An 18,767-nucleotide genomic window follows, 5' to 3' on the forward strand; every position below is an offset into this window, starting at 1 on the left:
CGGAGCACCGGTGCCCCGGAGCTTGCGCTTCGGATATGCCGGGGCGGTTCGGCTGATGAGACTACTGTATCCCCCCCCCCCCATTTTTCAGATCCCCCTATACAAATGCTGAGCAATGAAAAGGACGCCCGGAACGCTCGCCGCAGCCCCTTATTTATCTGATCCGCCGGGAAAGCCTCCCTGCCGCTCTTTCCCCTTCTTGTTCCCCAAATGGGCAAAGGCATTTCACCCTCGACCCACCGCGCGAGGTGCCTCCTTCGGCTGACCACGCAGATGAACCCCCTTTAATTTCTTCCCGAGCTCCTGCAACGTACCAGAGCCCACAAGTACAAACACGCACACACGCACACAGAGACACGTCAGGTGCGGAGGGAGAGCAATAATTGCCACCTTGCTCCTCTCCGACCAAGTTACACCTTGCGGGAAGCCGCCCGCGTTGCTTCAGCCCCCGAGCGCCGCTGGGCGCCCCTGGGCGCCCCTGGCCACCCGGCGCCTGCATTTCCGCCGATGTGCGGGGACGGGGCGGGCGGCCCGTTCCCTCCCTCCGGAGGCCACGCGCCGCCGTGGGGGCTCCGCCGCCGCTGGGCCCCTCGCGCCGCCCGCGGAGCCTCCGGCTTCCTCGCGGGCCCGGGAAGCCCGAAGCCGCGCTCCGCACTCCCGGCACGGAGCTGTCCAGCGCTCCCGCGCTCCTGCCAGCCGCGGTCCCCGCCGGTGGGCTGCCCCGGGAGCCCCGGGCGCCCCCCCCCCGCCCCCGCGCTTCGGCCCGACGCGGCACTTACTCGGGCAGCGCGGGGCTGCCGAAGGAGCGGGGCTGGACGCTGAAGCAGAAGCAGGAGAACATCGGCGCGGGCTCGGCGCGGGCGGCCGCCTCCTCCCCGGGTCCTTCTCCGCGCCGGCAGCCCAGCCAGAGGCATGGCCGGCCCCGGCAGACTAAGGCTTTCACGCGGCGCTCGGCCAGCTCGCCCACCCGCGGCCCGGCCCGCGGCCGCCTCTGCACATGCTCAGCCTCCGCGGAGCCGCGGGGCGGGGGTGGCGCCGCGCGAGCTTCCCGCGGGCCCGGGCCGCCTCCCCGGCATCGCCGCCGCGCGGAGCGATCGCAGAGAAGCCGGGCGGTCGCCGGCGGGAGCGGGGCGCCCGCGAGCGCCGCCCGCCGGGCGCGGGCCCCGTTCAGCGCGAGGGCCGGGCCGCCGCTCGCCGCCGATGAGTCATCCGGAGGCTCCCGGGCAGGCCCTGCCTTCGGCGCCAGCCGGCCCCGCGGGAAAGGGCGGCAGGGCTGGAAAGCCCCGCCGCCGGAGGAGGACTCGCGGGAGCCGCGCGCGGGGGGTGGCAGCGGCCCTGCGCCAGGGAGGGGGGAGCCGCCGCCCCGCTCGCCCGCCGCCAGCGCGCGAAGGAGGGCGGGGAAGGCAGAGGCGCTCTCGGCGGCCCCCCGCTCCGAAACGCCCCGATCGCTCCGCGCCGCAAGGGAAGAGCCACGCCGCGGCGGGCACCGGGGCGGGAAACGGCAGCCGCGCCCGGCCGGCCGCCCTCCTGGCCAGGGTATAAAGCTGGGGAGCAGGAAGCCCCAGGAAAGCTCCTGTGGCGCCAGCGGCAAACGTGTGCTGGGCTCCCTTGGGAGGGCACCGGGGAGGGCGGTTTCCAGGCTGGCCCAGCCAGCTGCTCTTCTCTCGGGGCCTTTGAAAGCCCGCGAATACCTATTTGGGTCCTCCAGGAGACTGGCATCTCTTCTGAAGAGTCACCCAGCGCTCGAATGGGGCTTTCGATGGGCAGATGTCCGCAGGGAACTACGCCCCTGGTTCCTCCTGCCTTCCAGGCCAGCGGTGCCCAGCGTTTGGAGGGCCAGCAGGAACAGCCTCCCAAAGGAACTGAGCAGGTGCCAGCTGGGGGCCATCACCAAGGTCAGAATGAGCTGCAGAGGCTGTGGATAGGCCAAAAGACCTCTGTGAGGAGCAGATGGAAAACATAACTTTAAGATGAGACTCTAAGGACAGATTTAGGCTGCCTCTGAGAGGGCTAGAGCGGAAATTGTGAGGACAAGCCCCCTAAAAATGGTTAACAGGACATCTTCATGCCGCGGTTAGTGGGAATGTGAGGGTGAACCCCAGTGGAGATGAGGTTTATACTGCTTGCTCAGTAACAGCTGGGTGGTGCTACAGAATTCTGTAAATCATTTCTGCAGAAATAGTACAGCAAAGCTTAACTTGTGTCTTGGCAAAAGGAAAGAACGTTACCCAGAAGAAAATAGTAATGACAGTAAAACTCTGTTCATCAGACTGACTGACTCCCAAGAACCGGGCAAGCAGAGCCTCCCCAGGCTGGTGCTGCCTGGACAGGTTGATCCAACCCTGGATCACGAGTCCTTCTGAGACCTCCAGAAGAGGAGCTGCAGCCGCCCAGCTTGGAGGGAGTATGGGGGAGGCCAGTGGGTGGGCGGGAATACCTCTAAGAAGTTGGGAATATTTCGTTCCCAGGACTCCAGAGCTTGGCCACCATGTGGTTTTTACTTTCAACTAAATGCTTTGGTTTCCTCCTTGCCACCATCACTTGCTCCTTCCAACAGCAGCTGTCCTGGTTTTCAGGAAGACTCTATCTGTCTGTCTGTCTGTCTGTCTGTCTGTCTATCATTCATGTAGCCGCCCATCTCACACAAGGTGACTCTAGGTGGCATACAACAATTAAAAAAAATAAATACATAAAAACAATTACACATATTTTAAAAAAAAGACTTGGGGGACAGGGGCTACTGCTCATCAGGGCAACAAGCTTGGAATGTCATCAGTGGGACCTCCAGAAGCGATGGGCCTTTGGCAACTGTTAGAGGGGGCGGGCTCCTGGCAATAGCCCTGGCGATGTCAACGGGGCCAGTAGACCACGCACATGAGCAGGATGTTCTTTGCATTGAAAGCGTTTCTCTGGTTTGCTTCTCCTTTTCTCCCCTCCTTTTACGGCCTCCGTGACTATCAGCTTGTAGAGCATATAGCCTCACTGGGGCAGATGCAAACACTGGCATCCGTCTTGGCTGTTGCTTTCCGCTCATGCCACCTGGGACCCGTCTCAGTGCTGTTGCCATCTCCTGCACCTCTCAGCAGCAGTGCTGGGCCTGGCCTGGCCCTGGCATCGGCGTATCTGCCAGGTGGGCAGACTTACCCCAAGGAGCTGCAATGGATGGGAATCCAACAGCTGTTCCGCCCCAGTCGGCAATCTGTCCGCTTCCCCGTGGTGCAGGGCTTTTGCGAAAGCAGGATGGAGCAACAAGGCCATTTCCCCACCCCCTGCAATGCCAGCTTAAACAGAAGACAAAGGAGTGGCTTTGTTTGCTCTGGCAGATGTGTTTAGCTCACCTGAGGGGTGGTGGGGCCCAGGGATGTCGTCATAATCCCTGTATGATTCCTAATTGGTTGGTACCAAAACACCAACCGAAACGGAAACAAGAGGCTGTGCGCTGCTAGGAATGGCAGTGGAAAAGAAGTGTAATTTGTTTTTCAGGAAGAATCTAATGGCTCACAACGTCCCTTTGTCCCAAAATGTTCAGCATATTTGTTCAGCCACACACTTTCCCAAGGAACATTTTTCTAAAGCAAGTGAGGGCTTCCATCTTTAGCAACAGAACAATGACATTTGTAATCGGAGGGAATTAAATATTTGCTCAGCTTGTTCAAAGGCACCACAGCTGATACTAATGAAATGCACCTTCCTTGGTGTTAGGAAGTGCAAGGATCATTCCTGGTGAGTCGTGGGAGATTTGCTGTTGATCATGCAAGCCATGGTTAGCACCGATTAAGCTGACCCTTTACGTGCGTTTTATTTTCTCCAGGGTCTAGTTTACGTCTGGTGATACCCCTCCTCTGCTCCTTCCAGGACAGTCATGGGAAGTCCTCCCTCCTGCAGCGGGCAAGGCTCTTGCGCATCCTTCAGGGCCATCTCCATGCTGCTCCACATAGTGGAGAGCTTAAGGGCGACAGGAGGCCCCCAACACCCACAGCCACTGTCTTGGAGAACCGCCAGGTTGGTGCTGCTATTACCAATACACAAATATACCCTATTTCCCAACACCCTGCCTGACAGGAGTTTGAGTCTTTGCATCTCGCTGCCTCCATCTAGTGGCTGTCTAGCTTTTGGCAGCCCAGACATGGTAGCCCGAATCGATGCATAACTGGGGGGATCAAAAGGCTGTGCCAGCTTAATGGGCTAAGCCAAAGATCATCCCCCATTTCTGAAGCAAACAGGCCAGGTTGGGGTGAACACACATCAGGATCACTTCTCCAGCTATGGGCAGTCAGGCTTCACTTCTAGCCCTTCCTGCCCCCACATTTTCTGAATGTAGTCCTCTGCAGGGGCTGTTCTGGTGAAAGATCCAATTTAAAAACTTTCCATTAATGATCGCACAGATTAAGTGATTAATGGTTCAGGCTCTGTTGAGAATATTGGATTTCGTGCATTGTGATTCTGGACGGCTGCCATGCAATTCACTTCCCATTTGCTAATTCTGACTACGCCGTTTTTTGAGGATGGTCGCTCACGTTTATGTCTGGTGTTAACAGAAGAAAGAGAGGAGGAGGAGGAGGAGGAAGAAATGATGGGGGTGACGATGGGGGTAAGAAGGAAATGACCTTTTGCAGAAGAACAAGTAATCCGCGCCATGGAAACATGAAAAAGAAGGATGCGAGGATGCGCAAAAGCGTTTCACCCAAAGAAATTCCCCGCTGACAGTTCGGTGGGAGCCAAAATAGCAAGCTCCCTTTGGCATCAGAGTCACTTCTGGTGACTTCATGGCCTATCCAGGTCACCTGCTTGGCAACTGCTTGCCACTGCTGTCCCCTGGGCTCAGTGCTGAGTCCTCAGAGCAGAACTGGAGAGCCGCCGCTCACATCGGGCCACAGCTACGCTTAGCCGGGTAGGAGGTGCCGTCAGAAGTCCTGAGGGGGGCCTCCTCCTTCAGGCTCCTTTCTTTAAAGCCCCAGGAGTGGGCTCTGAAGCAAGGCGCTTGGAAGCTCTCGGCGGCGATGTGCGTGCAGAAAGGATTTAGGGACATGGTTGCACAGCTATTTTTCTTGAAAAGCCTGAGTTATTCTCAGCAACGTGTGAAGAAGAAGCATATCCTCTGCCTGGAAAAGGTGACAAGAGAATCCCACTTAGAAACCACCACCGCACACACCCAGTCTCTGAGGGGCATCATGACACAAACATCATAGCCTGGAAGGAGGCAGGTGTGAAGGCGCAAAGCTGCCCACAGACCGTAGCATCTTCCAGGCTCCCTACCGCCCCTGGTCTTTGGACTGCTTTTGGATGCTGTTAAATGAATCACCGAAGACGCTCTGCTGCAGAGCGAAGCCCTGGCTTCACGCAGTCATGTTCCCGTCACATTCCTGGAGTAATTCTTAGGTAAGGAGACGCAGCCCAGCAGCAGCTTCGCGTTTGATTTGGAAGGGTGCCCGCTGACTGGAACAAAGAAAGCCGTTCCGAGGGCTGGTTGGAAGCAACCTCAGCAGTTTGCCTTCCACTAAATGGGTTGTGATTCACCACCACCATCATGGCAGCTAGTCTGCAAGTGTGCTCATAAAAGGTTCCCAAAATCCCAGCTGCCCCCAGCCTTCACCCTAACCCCAGCCCCAAAATGTTGAGGATACCCAGATTACAGTGTATACTATTATTCATCCTTTCCATCAAGGATGAAGCATTTTCATCTACTTCTGGACTATTTTAAATAGAAAACAGAACAATATTGTATTGTAAATTTTCCCTAAAAAACAATATTTTCCCTAAATTGTCCCCCAATCAAACAATAAAGATTCCTGTATTAATTTGTCTGAAAGTTGAAAATTCAGTTTTATTAAGGACAACTGGGCCTGCCAATTTCATTCAACCAAGAAATCAATGTTTCAGTGTTCCCGTCAAAAAATATCTAAAGACTCCTAGAATAGAAACTCATCCACCTCTTTGTCTGAGATTTTAGCAGATTTTATCAAGCCTAAAACTCTCCTGTTCTTGCCACATGAAGGAATTGCTGGCTGAATTAGGCTTTGAACCCATAAAATGCTTTGCCCATATGGTACCCATCTCTTCATTCTGTTTTTCAGCTCAGCTACGGAATTCACTTTTTTGCCCTCCATTTCTTAGAAGGAGGAGAAGGTGTGCCTGATTGTCAGGCTTTGGGCAGGGGAGAGACCCTGAAGACATGAGCAACTTAATGAGTTGCAGTGTAGCTGTGTCAGTACGTATGCCAGGGGAGAAATTCTGTTTCACTCAAACGTTGTGGCCCAGAGGCATAGAGAAATATGAAACTAGGAGAGCCCGAACAAAGGCAGCTCCCTAAAAATACCCAGCAATTCATTTATCTCCTCATCTTCTGAGGCGTTTCCACCAGCAGCCTTCCTTAGTCCCTTCATCTATTTCCCTGAGGCACACCTGCCCTGTCCACTTTCAGGGCAGAATGCAGTCCCTGCCTCAAGGTGGTTGGATCTATTGAATTAGTAGGACTTCCTCCCAGCCCCTCTGTGCTGATCCCGAAGCGTGCTTCTGTGTAATTTCATGCCTCCCTTTGTGTCAGGCAACTGAGTTGCTTTCTTTCTGCCTTGGCTGCAGACGACTTGCTCTGGAATCGTGCAGAACACAATCTTTCCAAACACAGTGCTGAAGCTCTGTGGGGCTGTTCAGGTGAGAGAAATTTGCTGAATGGCGTGGTGGTTGAGCCCCAGTGAGGAATGGAGAAGTAGTTGGGAGATAGCCTCTTGCTCACTTGTAACGCAACGTGGAGATTTAACATGAAATATGAAGGGAGCAAGAGTGTCCACCGGGGGCAAGTGATGTGACATGAATCATGATGCTGTTGCATAAATGATGCAAATTTCATAACGTGCAGTGCAATGTACGATCACACCAGACTGCCTGAAAACAGAATAAGGCACATTATCTCCTAGCATAATATATGAATATGGCCAGAAGAGCAGTGCACTGGAGCCAAGAAACCACTGTGGTTCGTACAGCATCTTCACACAGACAGGAAACTTTTTATACTTCCTGTCTAGGAATAGCTGAGAGCTGGACTGATGGATGGATCCAGGCCAGAATGTAAGAACATTCATACTCCAGATTAAAATTCTGAAGTTTATGGCCACTGTAGAAAGAGCCAAAGGCATCAGACTTGAATTCTGTCATTCCTGGCCATCATTCAGGGGTGGAATTGGGTACAATTTCTGATTGAGGTTATACTTAGCATCAAAGATTGACTGCCCTGAAGAGCGTGCCAAAAAAAATTGCACTTACCAAGATAAATGCCTTTCAAACTGTAGGTGTCAAGTTTTAATAAAATCTGGTCAAGAGAAACTCTAAATACAAGATCTGTGGTAGACCCAGTGATCAATGACTCAGTGACCCAGTTGACCTGTGACCAACTGGGCTGCCAACTTGCAGATCAGTCTGTGAGATGGCAATGGCCCTACCAGCACACCAGATCATTCTCCCCAAGATCAGCTGCAAAATCACTGAGTTTCAAAGTTACAATTTGGGGATTTTGGATGAGAGGAGGGCTGGATGATTCAGAGGAAGATCAATCCAGTTCTTTAGAGCCACAGTGTCACAGGACTTCTTCTGTGGCCTTCAAATGTTGCCCATCCCTTCTGCAAGAAAATTCAGCTAGTGATCCTTCTAGAATTGTGTCAGAATCATGGACTCAAAGCCATGCAGTGTTTTGTGTTTCTACTTCTGATCTAAAATAATCAAGCTCTAAATTTAAGAGAAAATGTGTCCTATGCAAGAAAGGGGGGGGGAGGGGAGGAAAATAACTTCCAACTTCTGATACATACATTATCTGCATGAGCAAGATGTACAAGCCATTATGTAAAGGCTGCATAGGAAGGAACGATCCATCACCTCAGCAATACCCTGAAGACCAATAAACAGCCTCATTGATCATCAATTATTTACAACATAAAAGCATGATGTGCTACCAGACAAAGCTTGCTCATATTTCTCTAGGCAAAAATGCATCTTGGAGCCAACCAGTGTCATGTTTAGCCCAACAGGTCCCACCTTACCTTCACAAGGCCATCACATTCACCAAGATGGAGCCGTTGCCCAGGTTCCATGGTACCAGGTCTGTGTTTCCAGCAGATGCCCAGGCTGGTAACTCTGGGACATTCATAGAGAGGCTAGTGGGGCCATAGACATCTATTTTTGTGGGGGGCATGACTCAAGAAGCCCACTCAGCAAGAGAAGGAGAAGAGTTACCAAAGGCAGCATAGCGCTGCTTGCACTGCAACAAAACCAGGTTTTATTTGGAGAGCACTATCAGTAGCGTACACGTCCACCACACTGTTTCATTTCAGGGAAAGCAATGTTATGCAAAGTGTAGAAAAAGAGGGGAAAGGGGTAAGCAAAAGAGATTAAAAGCAGAACATAGAAAAGGAAAGAAACCCTAAATCTAATTTACAACATTTTTCATTTTACAGTATATCTCTAAACCTTCCCATTCTTGAAAACCATCCTTGCTTCAACCATGTCCATACATTATATCACACACTGCTACCTTTTTTCCTTCAAATTTCTCTCCTAAAATTTTTCAGGATCTCATCAACTTCATCCCACAACAATCCTTCATTCCTTCCTTTATTCAGTTCTATCTTCGTTCATTCTCTCTATATAATCAAACCTATATAATCAAACCACTTCAGTGTATTTCTTTCACACTTCTGCATTTAGTCCATGTTTATCATTCTTGACCCTATTCCTCCTGGTGTTACAACACACCCTTCTTAGGTATCCCATTCCTGTCACTTTCAACTTTTATGACATACCCAAGTCTCACTTCCACAGAACCACTTGGGGGGGAAGCATGTTCTACAGGCAGACATTTTCGTTTCTTTTGAGAATCGTTCCTTGCAACAGGCCACATGCTACCACACCTCTTCACTAGGATTAGCACGTTTTGTAATTTTCCATCCATTTTCCCATTTTCAGTTCTACCAAATGAAGAGAATATATGTAGCTCAGGGCCGAACTGTAGAGTCCTTGGGGTTGTTTGGAAAACAACCAAGCTCAGAGAACCCCAAGGACTCCACAGTTCTACCCAAGTACACACATTGATTCTTGTGCTAGGGTTTTTTGTTTGTTTTGATTTGTTTTGCATTTATGTACTACCTGCACTTATTCATTTTTCCCTGTCAGACACCACCATCTTGGTCTTTGACAGCTTAATTTCCAGATGCATTCTCCAGCAGCCTGCCACCCACCAGTAGGCATTCTCCAACGTGCCAGCTCATCTGGTCTTTGTAGGAAGGGGAAACCCAAAGCCTGCGAGAATAGAAGGAACCTCCTGGAGAAGAGCAACGCTGAATGGCCGGAATCCCGGACAGCCATCTTCCGACTGGGTGACGTTTTCGTGGCAGGTCTCACATTGCCTAAATACACTCCATGTTTAAACAGGACAGGGGAGTTTCATCTGAAATGTCTGGAAGCGACTAAACATTTTAAAAGAGAAAATAATTATAGCATTTGGTTTTAAAAAAAAAAAACACTAGAGGGTTTTCATTGTGCTTTGGTAGAAAAGTATTTCATCTCATTGTTTGGGTTTATTAATAACATCTACCATTACAAATGTTCTCTGAATGGCTTTTATTTTGTTCCTCAGACTTTCACTTCTCGATATTTTAGTATGATTACAGAGAGAATTTGTTCCAAACAAAACGTGCAACTATGTCTGGCATCTTTAATTTCTTTTATTCCTTCTGAAATGTAATAGAATGCAGGAGAGATTGGTGCCCCTCTCCTGATCATCTGTCTTTCAAAGCTGATGACCTTTGCGGTGTTCCCGTGACGCATTTAGCCCAGTCTGAACCGACGCCAATTAAACCTCCTTCCGGTGGCATCACGCAGTCACGTTAACTGAGTCCAAATTCACCAGCTGGGCATATTAAGTCAGCCCCCACTTTCCCCAGGTAAGTACCTAGATTCTCATGCACCCTTGCTTTAACTTACAGTACATGATTGGATCTGTTTGGAGCTTAAGTTTAACCTAACACATGTACTCACAGATAAGCCCATTGGATAAGGCAACCCACCAAATTTTTGCATGTTTTAATTTTCACAATTAGGTTGTCCGTGGCTGGTGCATTTTTCATGGCATATTGCTGAAAAATTTGAGGGTCTGCTCATCTACGGATGGGCTTATTCACCAAGCTCCACATCACCTGGATTGCGATGACCCTTTTCGGCATGATTGCCCAGATGCTGCGGATTCAGCAACAGCAAACATCAGCACTGAGGAAAACCAGCGATGAACCATTGCCCTTTTCTTTATTTCTCCAAGCGTCCCATCTAGTGGCTGGTCATGGAGGTGTCTTGCAAAGCATCAGAAAGAGAGGTAAGAAATAAAATTGGAAAGCAGGGTCCAACTGGATTATCCACTGTCCAAAAGAGGCACAGTGCCTGAAGCCTACAAATTTTTCACTATCTCCAAATCTATATTAAAATATAGATAATTGGATTAGATGGTGTTATTATAGGAAACATATATTGCGTACAAGGCAACTATTCATGGACTTATCTTGAGGGCCTGCAGTTATGAGGCTGTCCGGGGCCTACCGGCTCTCTTAATCCATCTCTGAAGCAGGATATTACATTCCTTCAGGGCGACAACGTCTCATTTGCAAAATGCAAGACAAAGATTCCAGCCAATTCCTAACGCCGTTCCCCCCTGCCCCAAATTCTGCTGCTTCTTGTTTTGTTGTTTCCCCAATCGCTGTTATGTTGGGTCTTTGGGGAATCACCACTTTGCTGTGCTGCTAAGTATAAAATGGTTTCAAAATTGCATTACTTTGGGTTTCCTTGTGGGAGCAGTTTCAGAGTTTAGGGGAAAAGAGAGTAACAGATCCTGCCTATAACTGGATTGTACAAGTGAAATTATGAATCTGAGTAAATTAAATTAATGAAAATTAGGTTGTGCGATTGACTAAAGAACTGATACTTTGGGAATGAGCACACAGTTTCTAAGCATTGTTTTCATTAAGATCTGCATGCTCATAGACAATTAACACACTTAAAATAATGTGACCTTTGTAACCTCACCTGTACTCCCACCCTTAGAGCACCATGCGTTGATGAGTGCCTTCTGCCCGCGTTTTAAACGTAAGAGATATTGGTCTGTGCTACTCTAATGGGCCTCCAAACATCACCTGCACTTAGTAGAAATACATTCCACTGACTTGACCGCAAAAGGCTCCATGTAGATCTTACTCTGCTCTAGTGAGTAGGAGAAATAGATAAGGTTGCAGGTTTTTAATGGCAACGTTCGGCTGTTCTCAGATAATTGTAAGGCTATCATCTACCCACCAGGAACAGATGCTCTGATGTGGTTCCTTTTCCTAGTTAATCATTGCCCCTGCTTTGGAAAAGTGGCCTTGAGCTACACTGAGTGTGGAAATTGTAGAGCAAAACTATCTTTCCAGCTTCTCCAACCAGTCAGACGTGTTGGATTACAGCCACCTTCAGTTGCAGCCATGTAAAGATGGTCAGATTGGAGGCAGCTGTTCTAGAAGCGGAGGAGGCCAAATGGGCCACCAGTTCATGCATGAAAACAAAGGCTCCATGTAATTGGGGGCCTACATTTGTTTTATAATAAATGGGGAAAGGCATATTTCTATTTGCTTGCTGCTCCTTTGGGCATGTTCACTTTCCCTTAATACTCTGACTATGTCCTCTGAAAGAGTACAGTCAGCAGGAATGGAAAGAGGACAGGGGTACTATAAACTGCCCACATCAAGCACTTCTAGTGGACTCCTCATGGAGCACTTGAAGCACAGTTTATGAGTGTGTAGGAAAGTCCAGGGAGGGTGACAGAAGATCATAGGCTCCATAGATATTAATCAATTTGTATGTGCATTAGTGACACTTGACACCCCAGAAAAGGTGACCTCCTCTTGATTGACTGAAAATGTAGTTTATTTACACCAACAGGGTCAAAGGAGCTGAACTGAGTACAGGGCAACAGCAGCAGAGACAGTAGCAGAGAAAAGTATCTGGCAGGATATGACAAGATCTTGGATCTTGGGTCACCACCCAAGATGTTCAGCTGCCTGAATGTGATCAGCTTCCCCCACTTTCGAGGGCCAACGTCTTAAAAAGCTTCATCAGGGTTCCTCTCTTTTCTCATCAGTGCTTCCCTGTGCAAGGTGTTGGTTCAAGTGAAATAGTCCAGGGCTGCCCAATACATTGTGCTCCTTCTTCTCATTCAAGTTGTGCAATAGCTACTGAGGGTCATGCATTTTTGGCACAACAGATAGAAAATCCCACAAGCACTTATACACATCGCTGGCAGTTCAAAATACTAACAAATGGACCTGTTGCCCCATCAGGTCTTTTGAATGAATTCTGCCTTATGGGGCAGCTGATCCCAGGAAATGTTCCTTGAGAGTGATGGCTTCAGTGTCAGCATAAGACCTGCACTCTTCTGTCTCTGCAGCATTTTAGTCAAAGTAGCATAAGAAGCCCTGCTCAGTTCTAACGCTATGGAAAGCATGTTTTTGTTATGTTTAGGCTTTGTCTGTGATGCTCCAAACAGGGCAGACCACATTCCCCCATCACATCTCTCCATGGAACTGCTCTGCTTTTTTTTCCAATCAGCAACCAGTTGAAGAGCTGCAAAAATAAAAAAGTGCAAGGCTGTATTACATTAGGTTTTTGTTCCTCTTCCTTCAAGGTTCTGTCCTTGCAGTTATGAAAATGGATATTGGGGTTGGCATTGATTGCCATTGGAGAAAATTACTTCAGGGCCTGAAAGAATTTCACACCACAACAGAAAAGGCTTCATATTTTCTAGTGCTTCTATCTTGCATTATTGCCTAAGCCACTGCAGATAAATTTATGTGAACATGTCTGCTTATGTACTGTTGATAAGACTGGGTAAACTAACAGTGCCAGGTTACATCATGGTAAAATAAAGTTTATGACTAAACCAAGTCTGAAAGCTTAGCAAGTTAATTGGGGTACAGCAAATGAGGAAGATGCTAGGAGTCTCATTTGTTGGAGATTCTTCAAACATTTTTACCTTTTTTTAAAACCCTTAGGGATGAAGAGATGAACATTCAGCTATATTCCTGCAAAGGTTTAATTAGCATCCAGAACATTGTTGGAAATGAGTTCCTTTAAATCCTCTTTGCACCTGTATTGGTTTCTCGACAGAATGATGCTCCCAGATTTCAAGTCCAGGAGGCATGGTGGGGATGGCAGGTCAGGGGTTGCAGCACCATGGAGAGCTCCAGGGAAGACTGTGCTCCAAGGAAGCCTTCTGCAGCGTATTCCCCCCTGGGGTTATCCTGTTCCTGAACCTGACATCCTGCTTTGCTGTCCATCAGATGCCACTGACCATAGAGCCATCATAATATGTGATAGGTTCTTAAATGTGTTGCTGTGCCCTTTTTCCTTCTTGCAGCTCTGTTCAGAGAGGACTGTACAGCATGCAGTGTTCATGTTCTCGTCACTGGCCCTTGGTTTTCCAGCTGAGGAGGGTGACTCCTCACCATGGCCCCTGTCACCTGCTGTTCAAAGTTAATGCTAAGGGCGCCTCCACTGAACGCAACCTGTACATGTAGAACTTCTGTCTTGGTTCTACTTTCTCAGGAATGGATACATCTGCCTCATTATGAATCTGAAAAGTTTGGCAACAGCTTTTACGTCTTTTATTGTGATTGCTGATGTGTAATTTAATGAATGGAGTGCAAATGTGGCACTCAGGGAGAATATGTTTTGCTGTATTTAACAGGTTCCTGAACTCAAACTTTGAAGTATGTACCCATGTGAATCCTGTTCTTTGATGAAAATATGCAGCATATAAATATTAAATAACTGGAGGACTTATACTTTTGCTTTTCCTAAGTAGTGACTGACTGATCTCATTGGTAATTCTCTTTTGTAAGTCCCAGCAACAAGAGCTTAACATGTGCCAACAGCTGTGGTGCCTCCTTCCGGTGCTGGAACTCAACCCCAGAAGACATCCAGAGGAAATTACACCTTTCCAATGTAGATTCTGCTTGGCTTGAGCCAAGTTTCTTCTGAACCTGCAAGGCCATGTCTGCTCAGGTATCCACAGTCTCGCTTGAAGTTCGCTGGGTTGTGCACAAACCTCCGTCACATTCTCCCCTTGAAATAGCTTCCAGAAGTGGCTTGATCAGTTCTTTTGTGTGGAACCAAACATCACCATTATTATTTATGCCTTGGGTGAATTGGAGGTAGACGGACTTTGGGGATAATTTCATCTGTTTACTCTAATTACAAAATCCATCAATACCTGGTACAAAAAAAAAAAAAAATCAACTCAAAACTCTTGAGCTCAAGATTTTGCTTTGAGTACCAGAACTGAACTGATCTGACTTTTCCTTCACAAAAAAGCATTCCGTAGCTCACCAACTATCTTTGTTGAATGATAGCCTGTCCCCTGCAATAGAAAAAGTATTCTGCTTACCACAAAGCAGAACTAAATCAAAGAAAGCATACAAAAAGAGCTTGCACCTGAATGATCAATTGGCAGTTCTTGCTGGAAGTAAATTTGATTATTTATTCTGTCCTTAACACATAATTGTGTGTATAGACCCAAACAAGCTCCATTATGTGGAGCCATTTTTATCCCTCAGCTTCTCTGTTCAGTGCTATGTTGGCAAATTGCTAGCTTTTAAAATGGATTGCAGTGTGTAATTAGATTATGCATATTATGTGAAGGAGCAGATTTAGCTGTTTTCTGCTAAAGGACAAGCCCTACTTCCTACCATCTGTGCTACTGTGGCTAAACATCCTTACTATCATTGTCATTACCTGGCATGTACCTTACCTGAATAGAAATTCAGACGAACCTTAAGAAAAGGCCATCTGATTTGCTTTTTCCCCCTTAGAATATGATCTGAACAGAGAAGGTGGCTTTGCAATTGTCCCAAAAGACTGGCAATCACAAAAGTGAGCCAATAGTGTGTTCAACAGCTACCTGGAGAGAGAGTGGCCCTCAGAACGTCACAAGAGCCAACCAGTCCATACTTCTACACAGCTGGCATCTCTGGGAGCCAAAAGCAGTGGTCCTGAGCTGGGTTTCCTGGGTGAGCCTGTATTTGGACCCAGAAGAGATACGTGGCTGTCCACGCTTGTCCACTGTTGACAATTTACTCTTCTTTTGAAAGTGACAGAGGGCATCTCCATGTGGGGGTTCTGGGCCAGTTCAAAAGCAACTCCAGGTATCTGCGATCCTTCAGCTGTGTTCAGACACCAAACTGATTTATTTTCTGCTTAGCTGAGATGTACCTGAAACTGTAATAAAACTGCTTCTGGAGCATGTGGGTACTCCTTTCCCATGTTTTCAAAAACAAAAGCATGCCTCCCATTCAGGTCTTCCAGGAGGAAAGATGACCTATAAATTCTCCTAGGCATGGGAGCTCCTCAAGAGTATAGGAGTTCCTCTGCACACCTCCTAGTTAATCTCTTGCCCAGGGGAATCTCTTGTTAAAAATGCCGTTTATCTTCAGGCCCTCCAGATATGTTATATTTTCATTCTCGCAAGAGTTTGCCAGAACTGCTAATGGCCATGTTAGCTACTGATTACAGGACCTGAGCCAGAGATGCTCAGGTTCATCCCACTCAACTACAGATATGACTGGAGACTTTCTCAGCTCAGCCTGAGCCCAGGGCTATTGCTGCAGAGATAAAATTAGGGAGACTCTTAATTCAATCTAAGGGTGTGCAAAATATACTATTCTAGGAATGGAGCATTCATTCGGGGATCTTCTGTTTCTTCTCTGCAGCATGCCAGTCCTGTTGTTTTGGGATGGTCCAGTGTTTTTTCAGAAATTAATCCTTTAAGGTAGCAATGTCCCTGATGTGGTAAAATTATGCTTCTTCATCTGGAACACTTTAAACCCTTTTTGGTTCAGAGGATTAAGTTCCAGAATAGATCTGCTAGAACAGAGGGATTGCCTCCGGAACAAGCAGACTGGCACGTCTGGAAGAGAAACAGAACGTCCTGAAGATCTCCAGAACATTCCATTCCTAAATGGTAGATATTGCACATATCTAGACACATCCACAGAGTTATCCTGGCAATAGTATGGAAGTGGTTTGCTATTGCCTTCTTCTGGAATGTGTTTTTACTTCTGAGTCTAGCACACAGCCCTGGAATTCCTTAGACATCTCCATCCAAGTATTAACTATGCCCAGTCCAGCTTAGCTTCTGAACCCAAGTAAGGTCAGCCAAGTACTACCAAGTAGAATATTAATATAGCATTTCATTTTTCTGCAACTCTATCTGCCTTATTTTTCCAAAGCAGTTGGCTGGTAGACTGTAAGTGGAAGAACTTTTTTCCTGAAACCTGAGAAACATAGAAGGGGAAAAGGTTGCAGAGGAAGCAGAATCTGCTACTTTTGGACTCAGACAAAAATTAAAGATACATATACAAATTCCCCATTCTCCTTACAGCAGGTTTTTCTCCAATTTTTTTTTTTAAAGAATTATTTGGGCCCTTGTGCCAGCAATAACTAACACACCTATGGCTCTTTGGGAGGTACCTCCACATGCTTCAAGATGAGATGCAAACATGCTATGGAAGAACCCATACATCTCTTGATAATATTTCTATATACTAGCGTTCCTTAACCTGGTGCTCCCAAATACGTTGGATACGACCTTGGGCCTTGCTAGCTCCCAACTTACAGAAGTTTCTGTAAGGGCACAAGTTGGGCAAAACTGCCATATACCTTCCCAAGATTTGGTGAGGATCCATCTTACTAGTATAATACAGGGCTTGATTCACCCCAAATTCCACGTCAACCTGGTTTGAAAAGGCTGTTGCTGCCGGTGCAAAAATTAATGAGCAAAGCAGAGGCATGTGAGCTTAGACTTGAAATAAAAACTGGTTACTGAGCTTGGAACATTTAGGGGACAGATCAATGCAAGCCAACAGATGGAGATGGGAGGAAGTATTCCTTTGATTTATGTACCAATCCGATTATTCTGACTAAGAAACCTCTTCCGTCATTACAAGAGAAAATTATAGATGATTGCTAGGCAGCTGCAGCAATTATTATTTCAAATACATCCCCTTTAAAATGTCTTAGACAAGTATTTCATTTTAAAAATAGGTCAAAATATCCACTTGTACAAAGCCACAGAACACAAGGAAATGCTCAGTTAGAAATTGTAAAGTGGTTCCTCAAATAGGGCAGAGTTATCAGTGGAAAGCCCAAATCCTGTGCATTGTCTGGCCATTTGAATCCATCTGAAGTCTTTACCTACTCAAAAACGTGCCCACTGCACTTCTAAATTGTATGATATAACTTGTAACAATCTTATTTTTAAGCAAGACATTTCATTATAAACATCTAAGACACATAAAAGCTTATATACATATAAGCACCATTTACTGTATATGTTTACTACTATAATTGTATACAGCTATATAATTGTTTTGTTTGTGTCTGAGAGCCAACATAGTGTAATGGACTGAGATAAGACTGTCAATGTTACAATTCAGACCACTGAAATGCATTAAAACTCAACTTCTTTGTTCAGAAACCTTCTTGAACTCATCGCAGACTATGCTCAGGCTGCTTCACACCCACCTTCTAGCTTCATCAAGCCAGGATGGAAGTGATATGAAGCCTGTTCTCACTACTGTTAACAGCAGTGGAACAACAATGGTTATAATGACCCTAGAAGATGCTACAAGTTGCTAATGAGAATCCTGCCTCAGTCACAACCAGTTCTGGAGTCTGATTTTTCCCCCCTTTTTCCCACATTGGCTATTTCTTTTAAAGCATCAGAAATATTAATAAGCTGTTGATCAATAACTAGGACTGAAGCAAGGTTGGTTTGCAAGGTTCTGAAGGGATGGAGAGAGAGTGCGAATGGTCATGGTATAAAGTAAATTTGATTAGATTTTATTTTGTTGCCTCTTATCGCTTATCTTTAATTTCTTTTGCCAACTATTTTAACTCTTCTTTTGTGCTTTCCACAAAGTTGCGTACTCCAAAAGATGTGCATGTATGTATCTTGAAAGAGTCTTAGGTCCCCTCCCCATTTGTAACAAAAAGTAACCATAAGCATTTGTGAAGTGTAATGTTGCTGTTCAGTCAGTCACTTCCAACTCTTGGTGACCTAACAGACATTTGCCAGGATTATCTTTCATTAACTGCAGATGTGTGTGTGTGTGTGTGTGTGTGTGTGTACACACAGTATATTCTTGTTTTTTAATTGCCTTTGAATTTTCCAAATATCAGGGACTTCTTGAAGGACTCTTCCCTTCACATGATATGTCCAATAATAGTACAATAGTACAGTAGTGAGGCAAATACTGTCATATTATTATATATCATATAATGTACCTATCAAATTACAGATCGATTTACCAGAATAATCATTCTTGCTGGATACCTGTGACCCAGCTGAAAAACAACATTGACTTAAAATATGCTGGGCCCTGCTTACAAATTAAAACTTACTTCTTTGCACTTTTCTGCAGATCTGTCTTTCTTCTTAATTAACTTTTTCCCTGATGACTTTATGTTCATCTGATTAATTTCAATTAAACCTTTCTCCTGGCTGCTGTGCTTCTCGGTCTTCAGTAATTCATTTTTAATTGGGATGAGGGTGAATATTTACAGGTGAAAGGCCACCAAGATGGGCTGGAATATTTCACTCCAACAGGCCTGAAGTCCGAGGAAAAGAGCCTTAACTCCTTTTGTTCAGTGAGCTTCACCAAAACCCTTGGAAGACATCTCAGGAGCTTATGGGGCTCAGCTGGTGG

At 46.7% G+C, this 18,767-nt stretch overlaps 2 protein-coding genes across 7 annotated transcripts in view; one reads left to right on the plus strand and one right to left on the minus strand.

Annotated features, from left to right (window-relative positions):
* Window positions 1-1,814, minus strand: part of FAM13C (family with sequence similarity 13 member C) — a 49,940-nt gene extending 48,126 nt beyond the window's left edge. For 2 of the 6 annotated variants that reach the window (XM_088129766.1, XM_088129765.1), the window contains exon 1: window positions 780-1,510. In XM_088129766.1, the coding sequence (XP_087985892.1) occupies window positions 780-841 (62 nt within the window). In that variant the 5' untranslated portion in view covers window positions 842-1,510. Of the gene's footprint in view, window positions 1-779; window positions 1,514-1,691 lie in introns of those variants that run through there. The other 4 variants (XM_088129767.1, XM_088129778.1, XM_088129764.1 and 1 more) reach the window with 4 other exon arrangements.
* LOC112541071 (uncharacterized) lies at window positions 1,361-13,891 on the plus strand. The gene is made up of 7 exons (XM_088129791.1): window positions 1,361-1,536; window positions 1,709-1,895; window positions 3,812-4,002; window positions 6,580-6,651; window positions 9,160-9,929; window positions 10,086-10,354; window positions 13,171-13,891. Exons 2-5 carry the CDS (start codon window positions 1,748-1,750, stop codon window positions 9,187-9,189), a joined length of 441 nt encoding a protein of 146 aa, XP_087985917.1. The 5' UTR covers window positions 1,361-1,536; window positions 1,709-1,747; the 3' UTR covers window positions 9,190-9,929; window positions 10,086-10,354; window positions 13,171-13,891.
* Window positions 13,892-18,767: the final 4,876 nt, after the last annotated feature.

This window comes from Python bivittatus, unplaced genomic scaffold (genome assembly GCF_059951505.1).
Source record: "Python bivittatus isolate LINGU-HERP-01145 unplaced genomic scaffold, Pbiv_v1 ctg000050_np1212, whole genome shotgun sequence".
In the NCBI taxonomy this organism is placed as follows: Eukaryota; Metazoa; Chordata; class Lepidosauria; order Squamata; family Pythonidae; genus Python; species Python bivittatus.

Coding starts and splice junctions, on each gene's coding strand:
- LOC112541071 (XM_088129791.1), top strand. CDS start 1,748: ATGGGGCTTTCGATGGGCAGATGTCCGCAGGGAACTACGCCCCTGGTT. Junction 1,896..3,811: donor AGCTGGGGGCCATCACCAAG/GTCAGAATGAGC, acceptor TATTTTCTCCAG/GGTCTAGTTTACGTCTGGTG. Junction 6,652..9,159: donor AGCTCTGTGGGGCTGTTCAG/GTGAGAGAAATT, acceptor TTTCCCTGTCAG/ACACCACCATCTTGGTCTTT.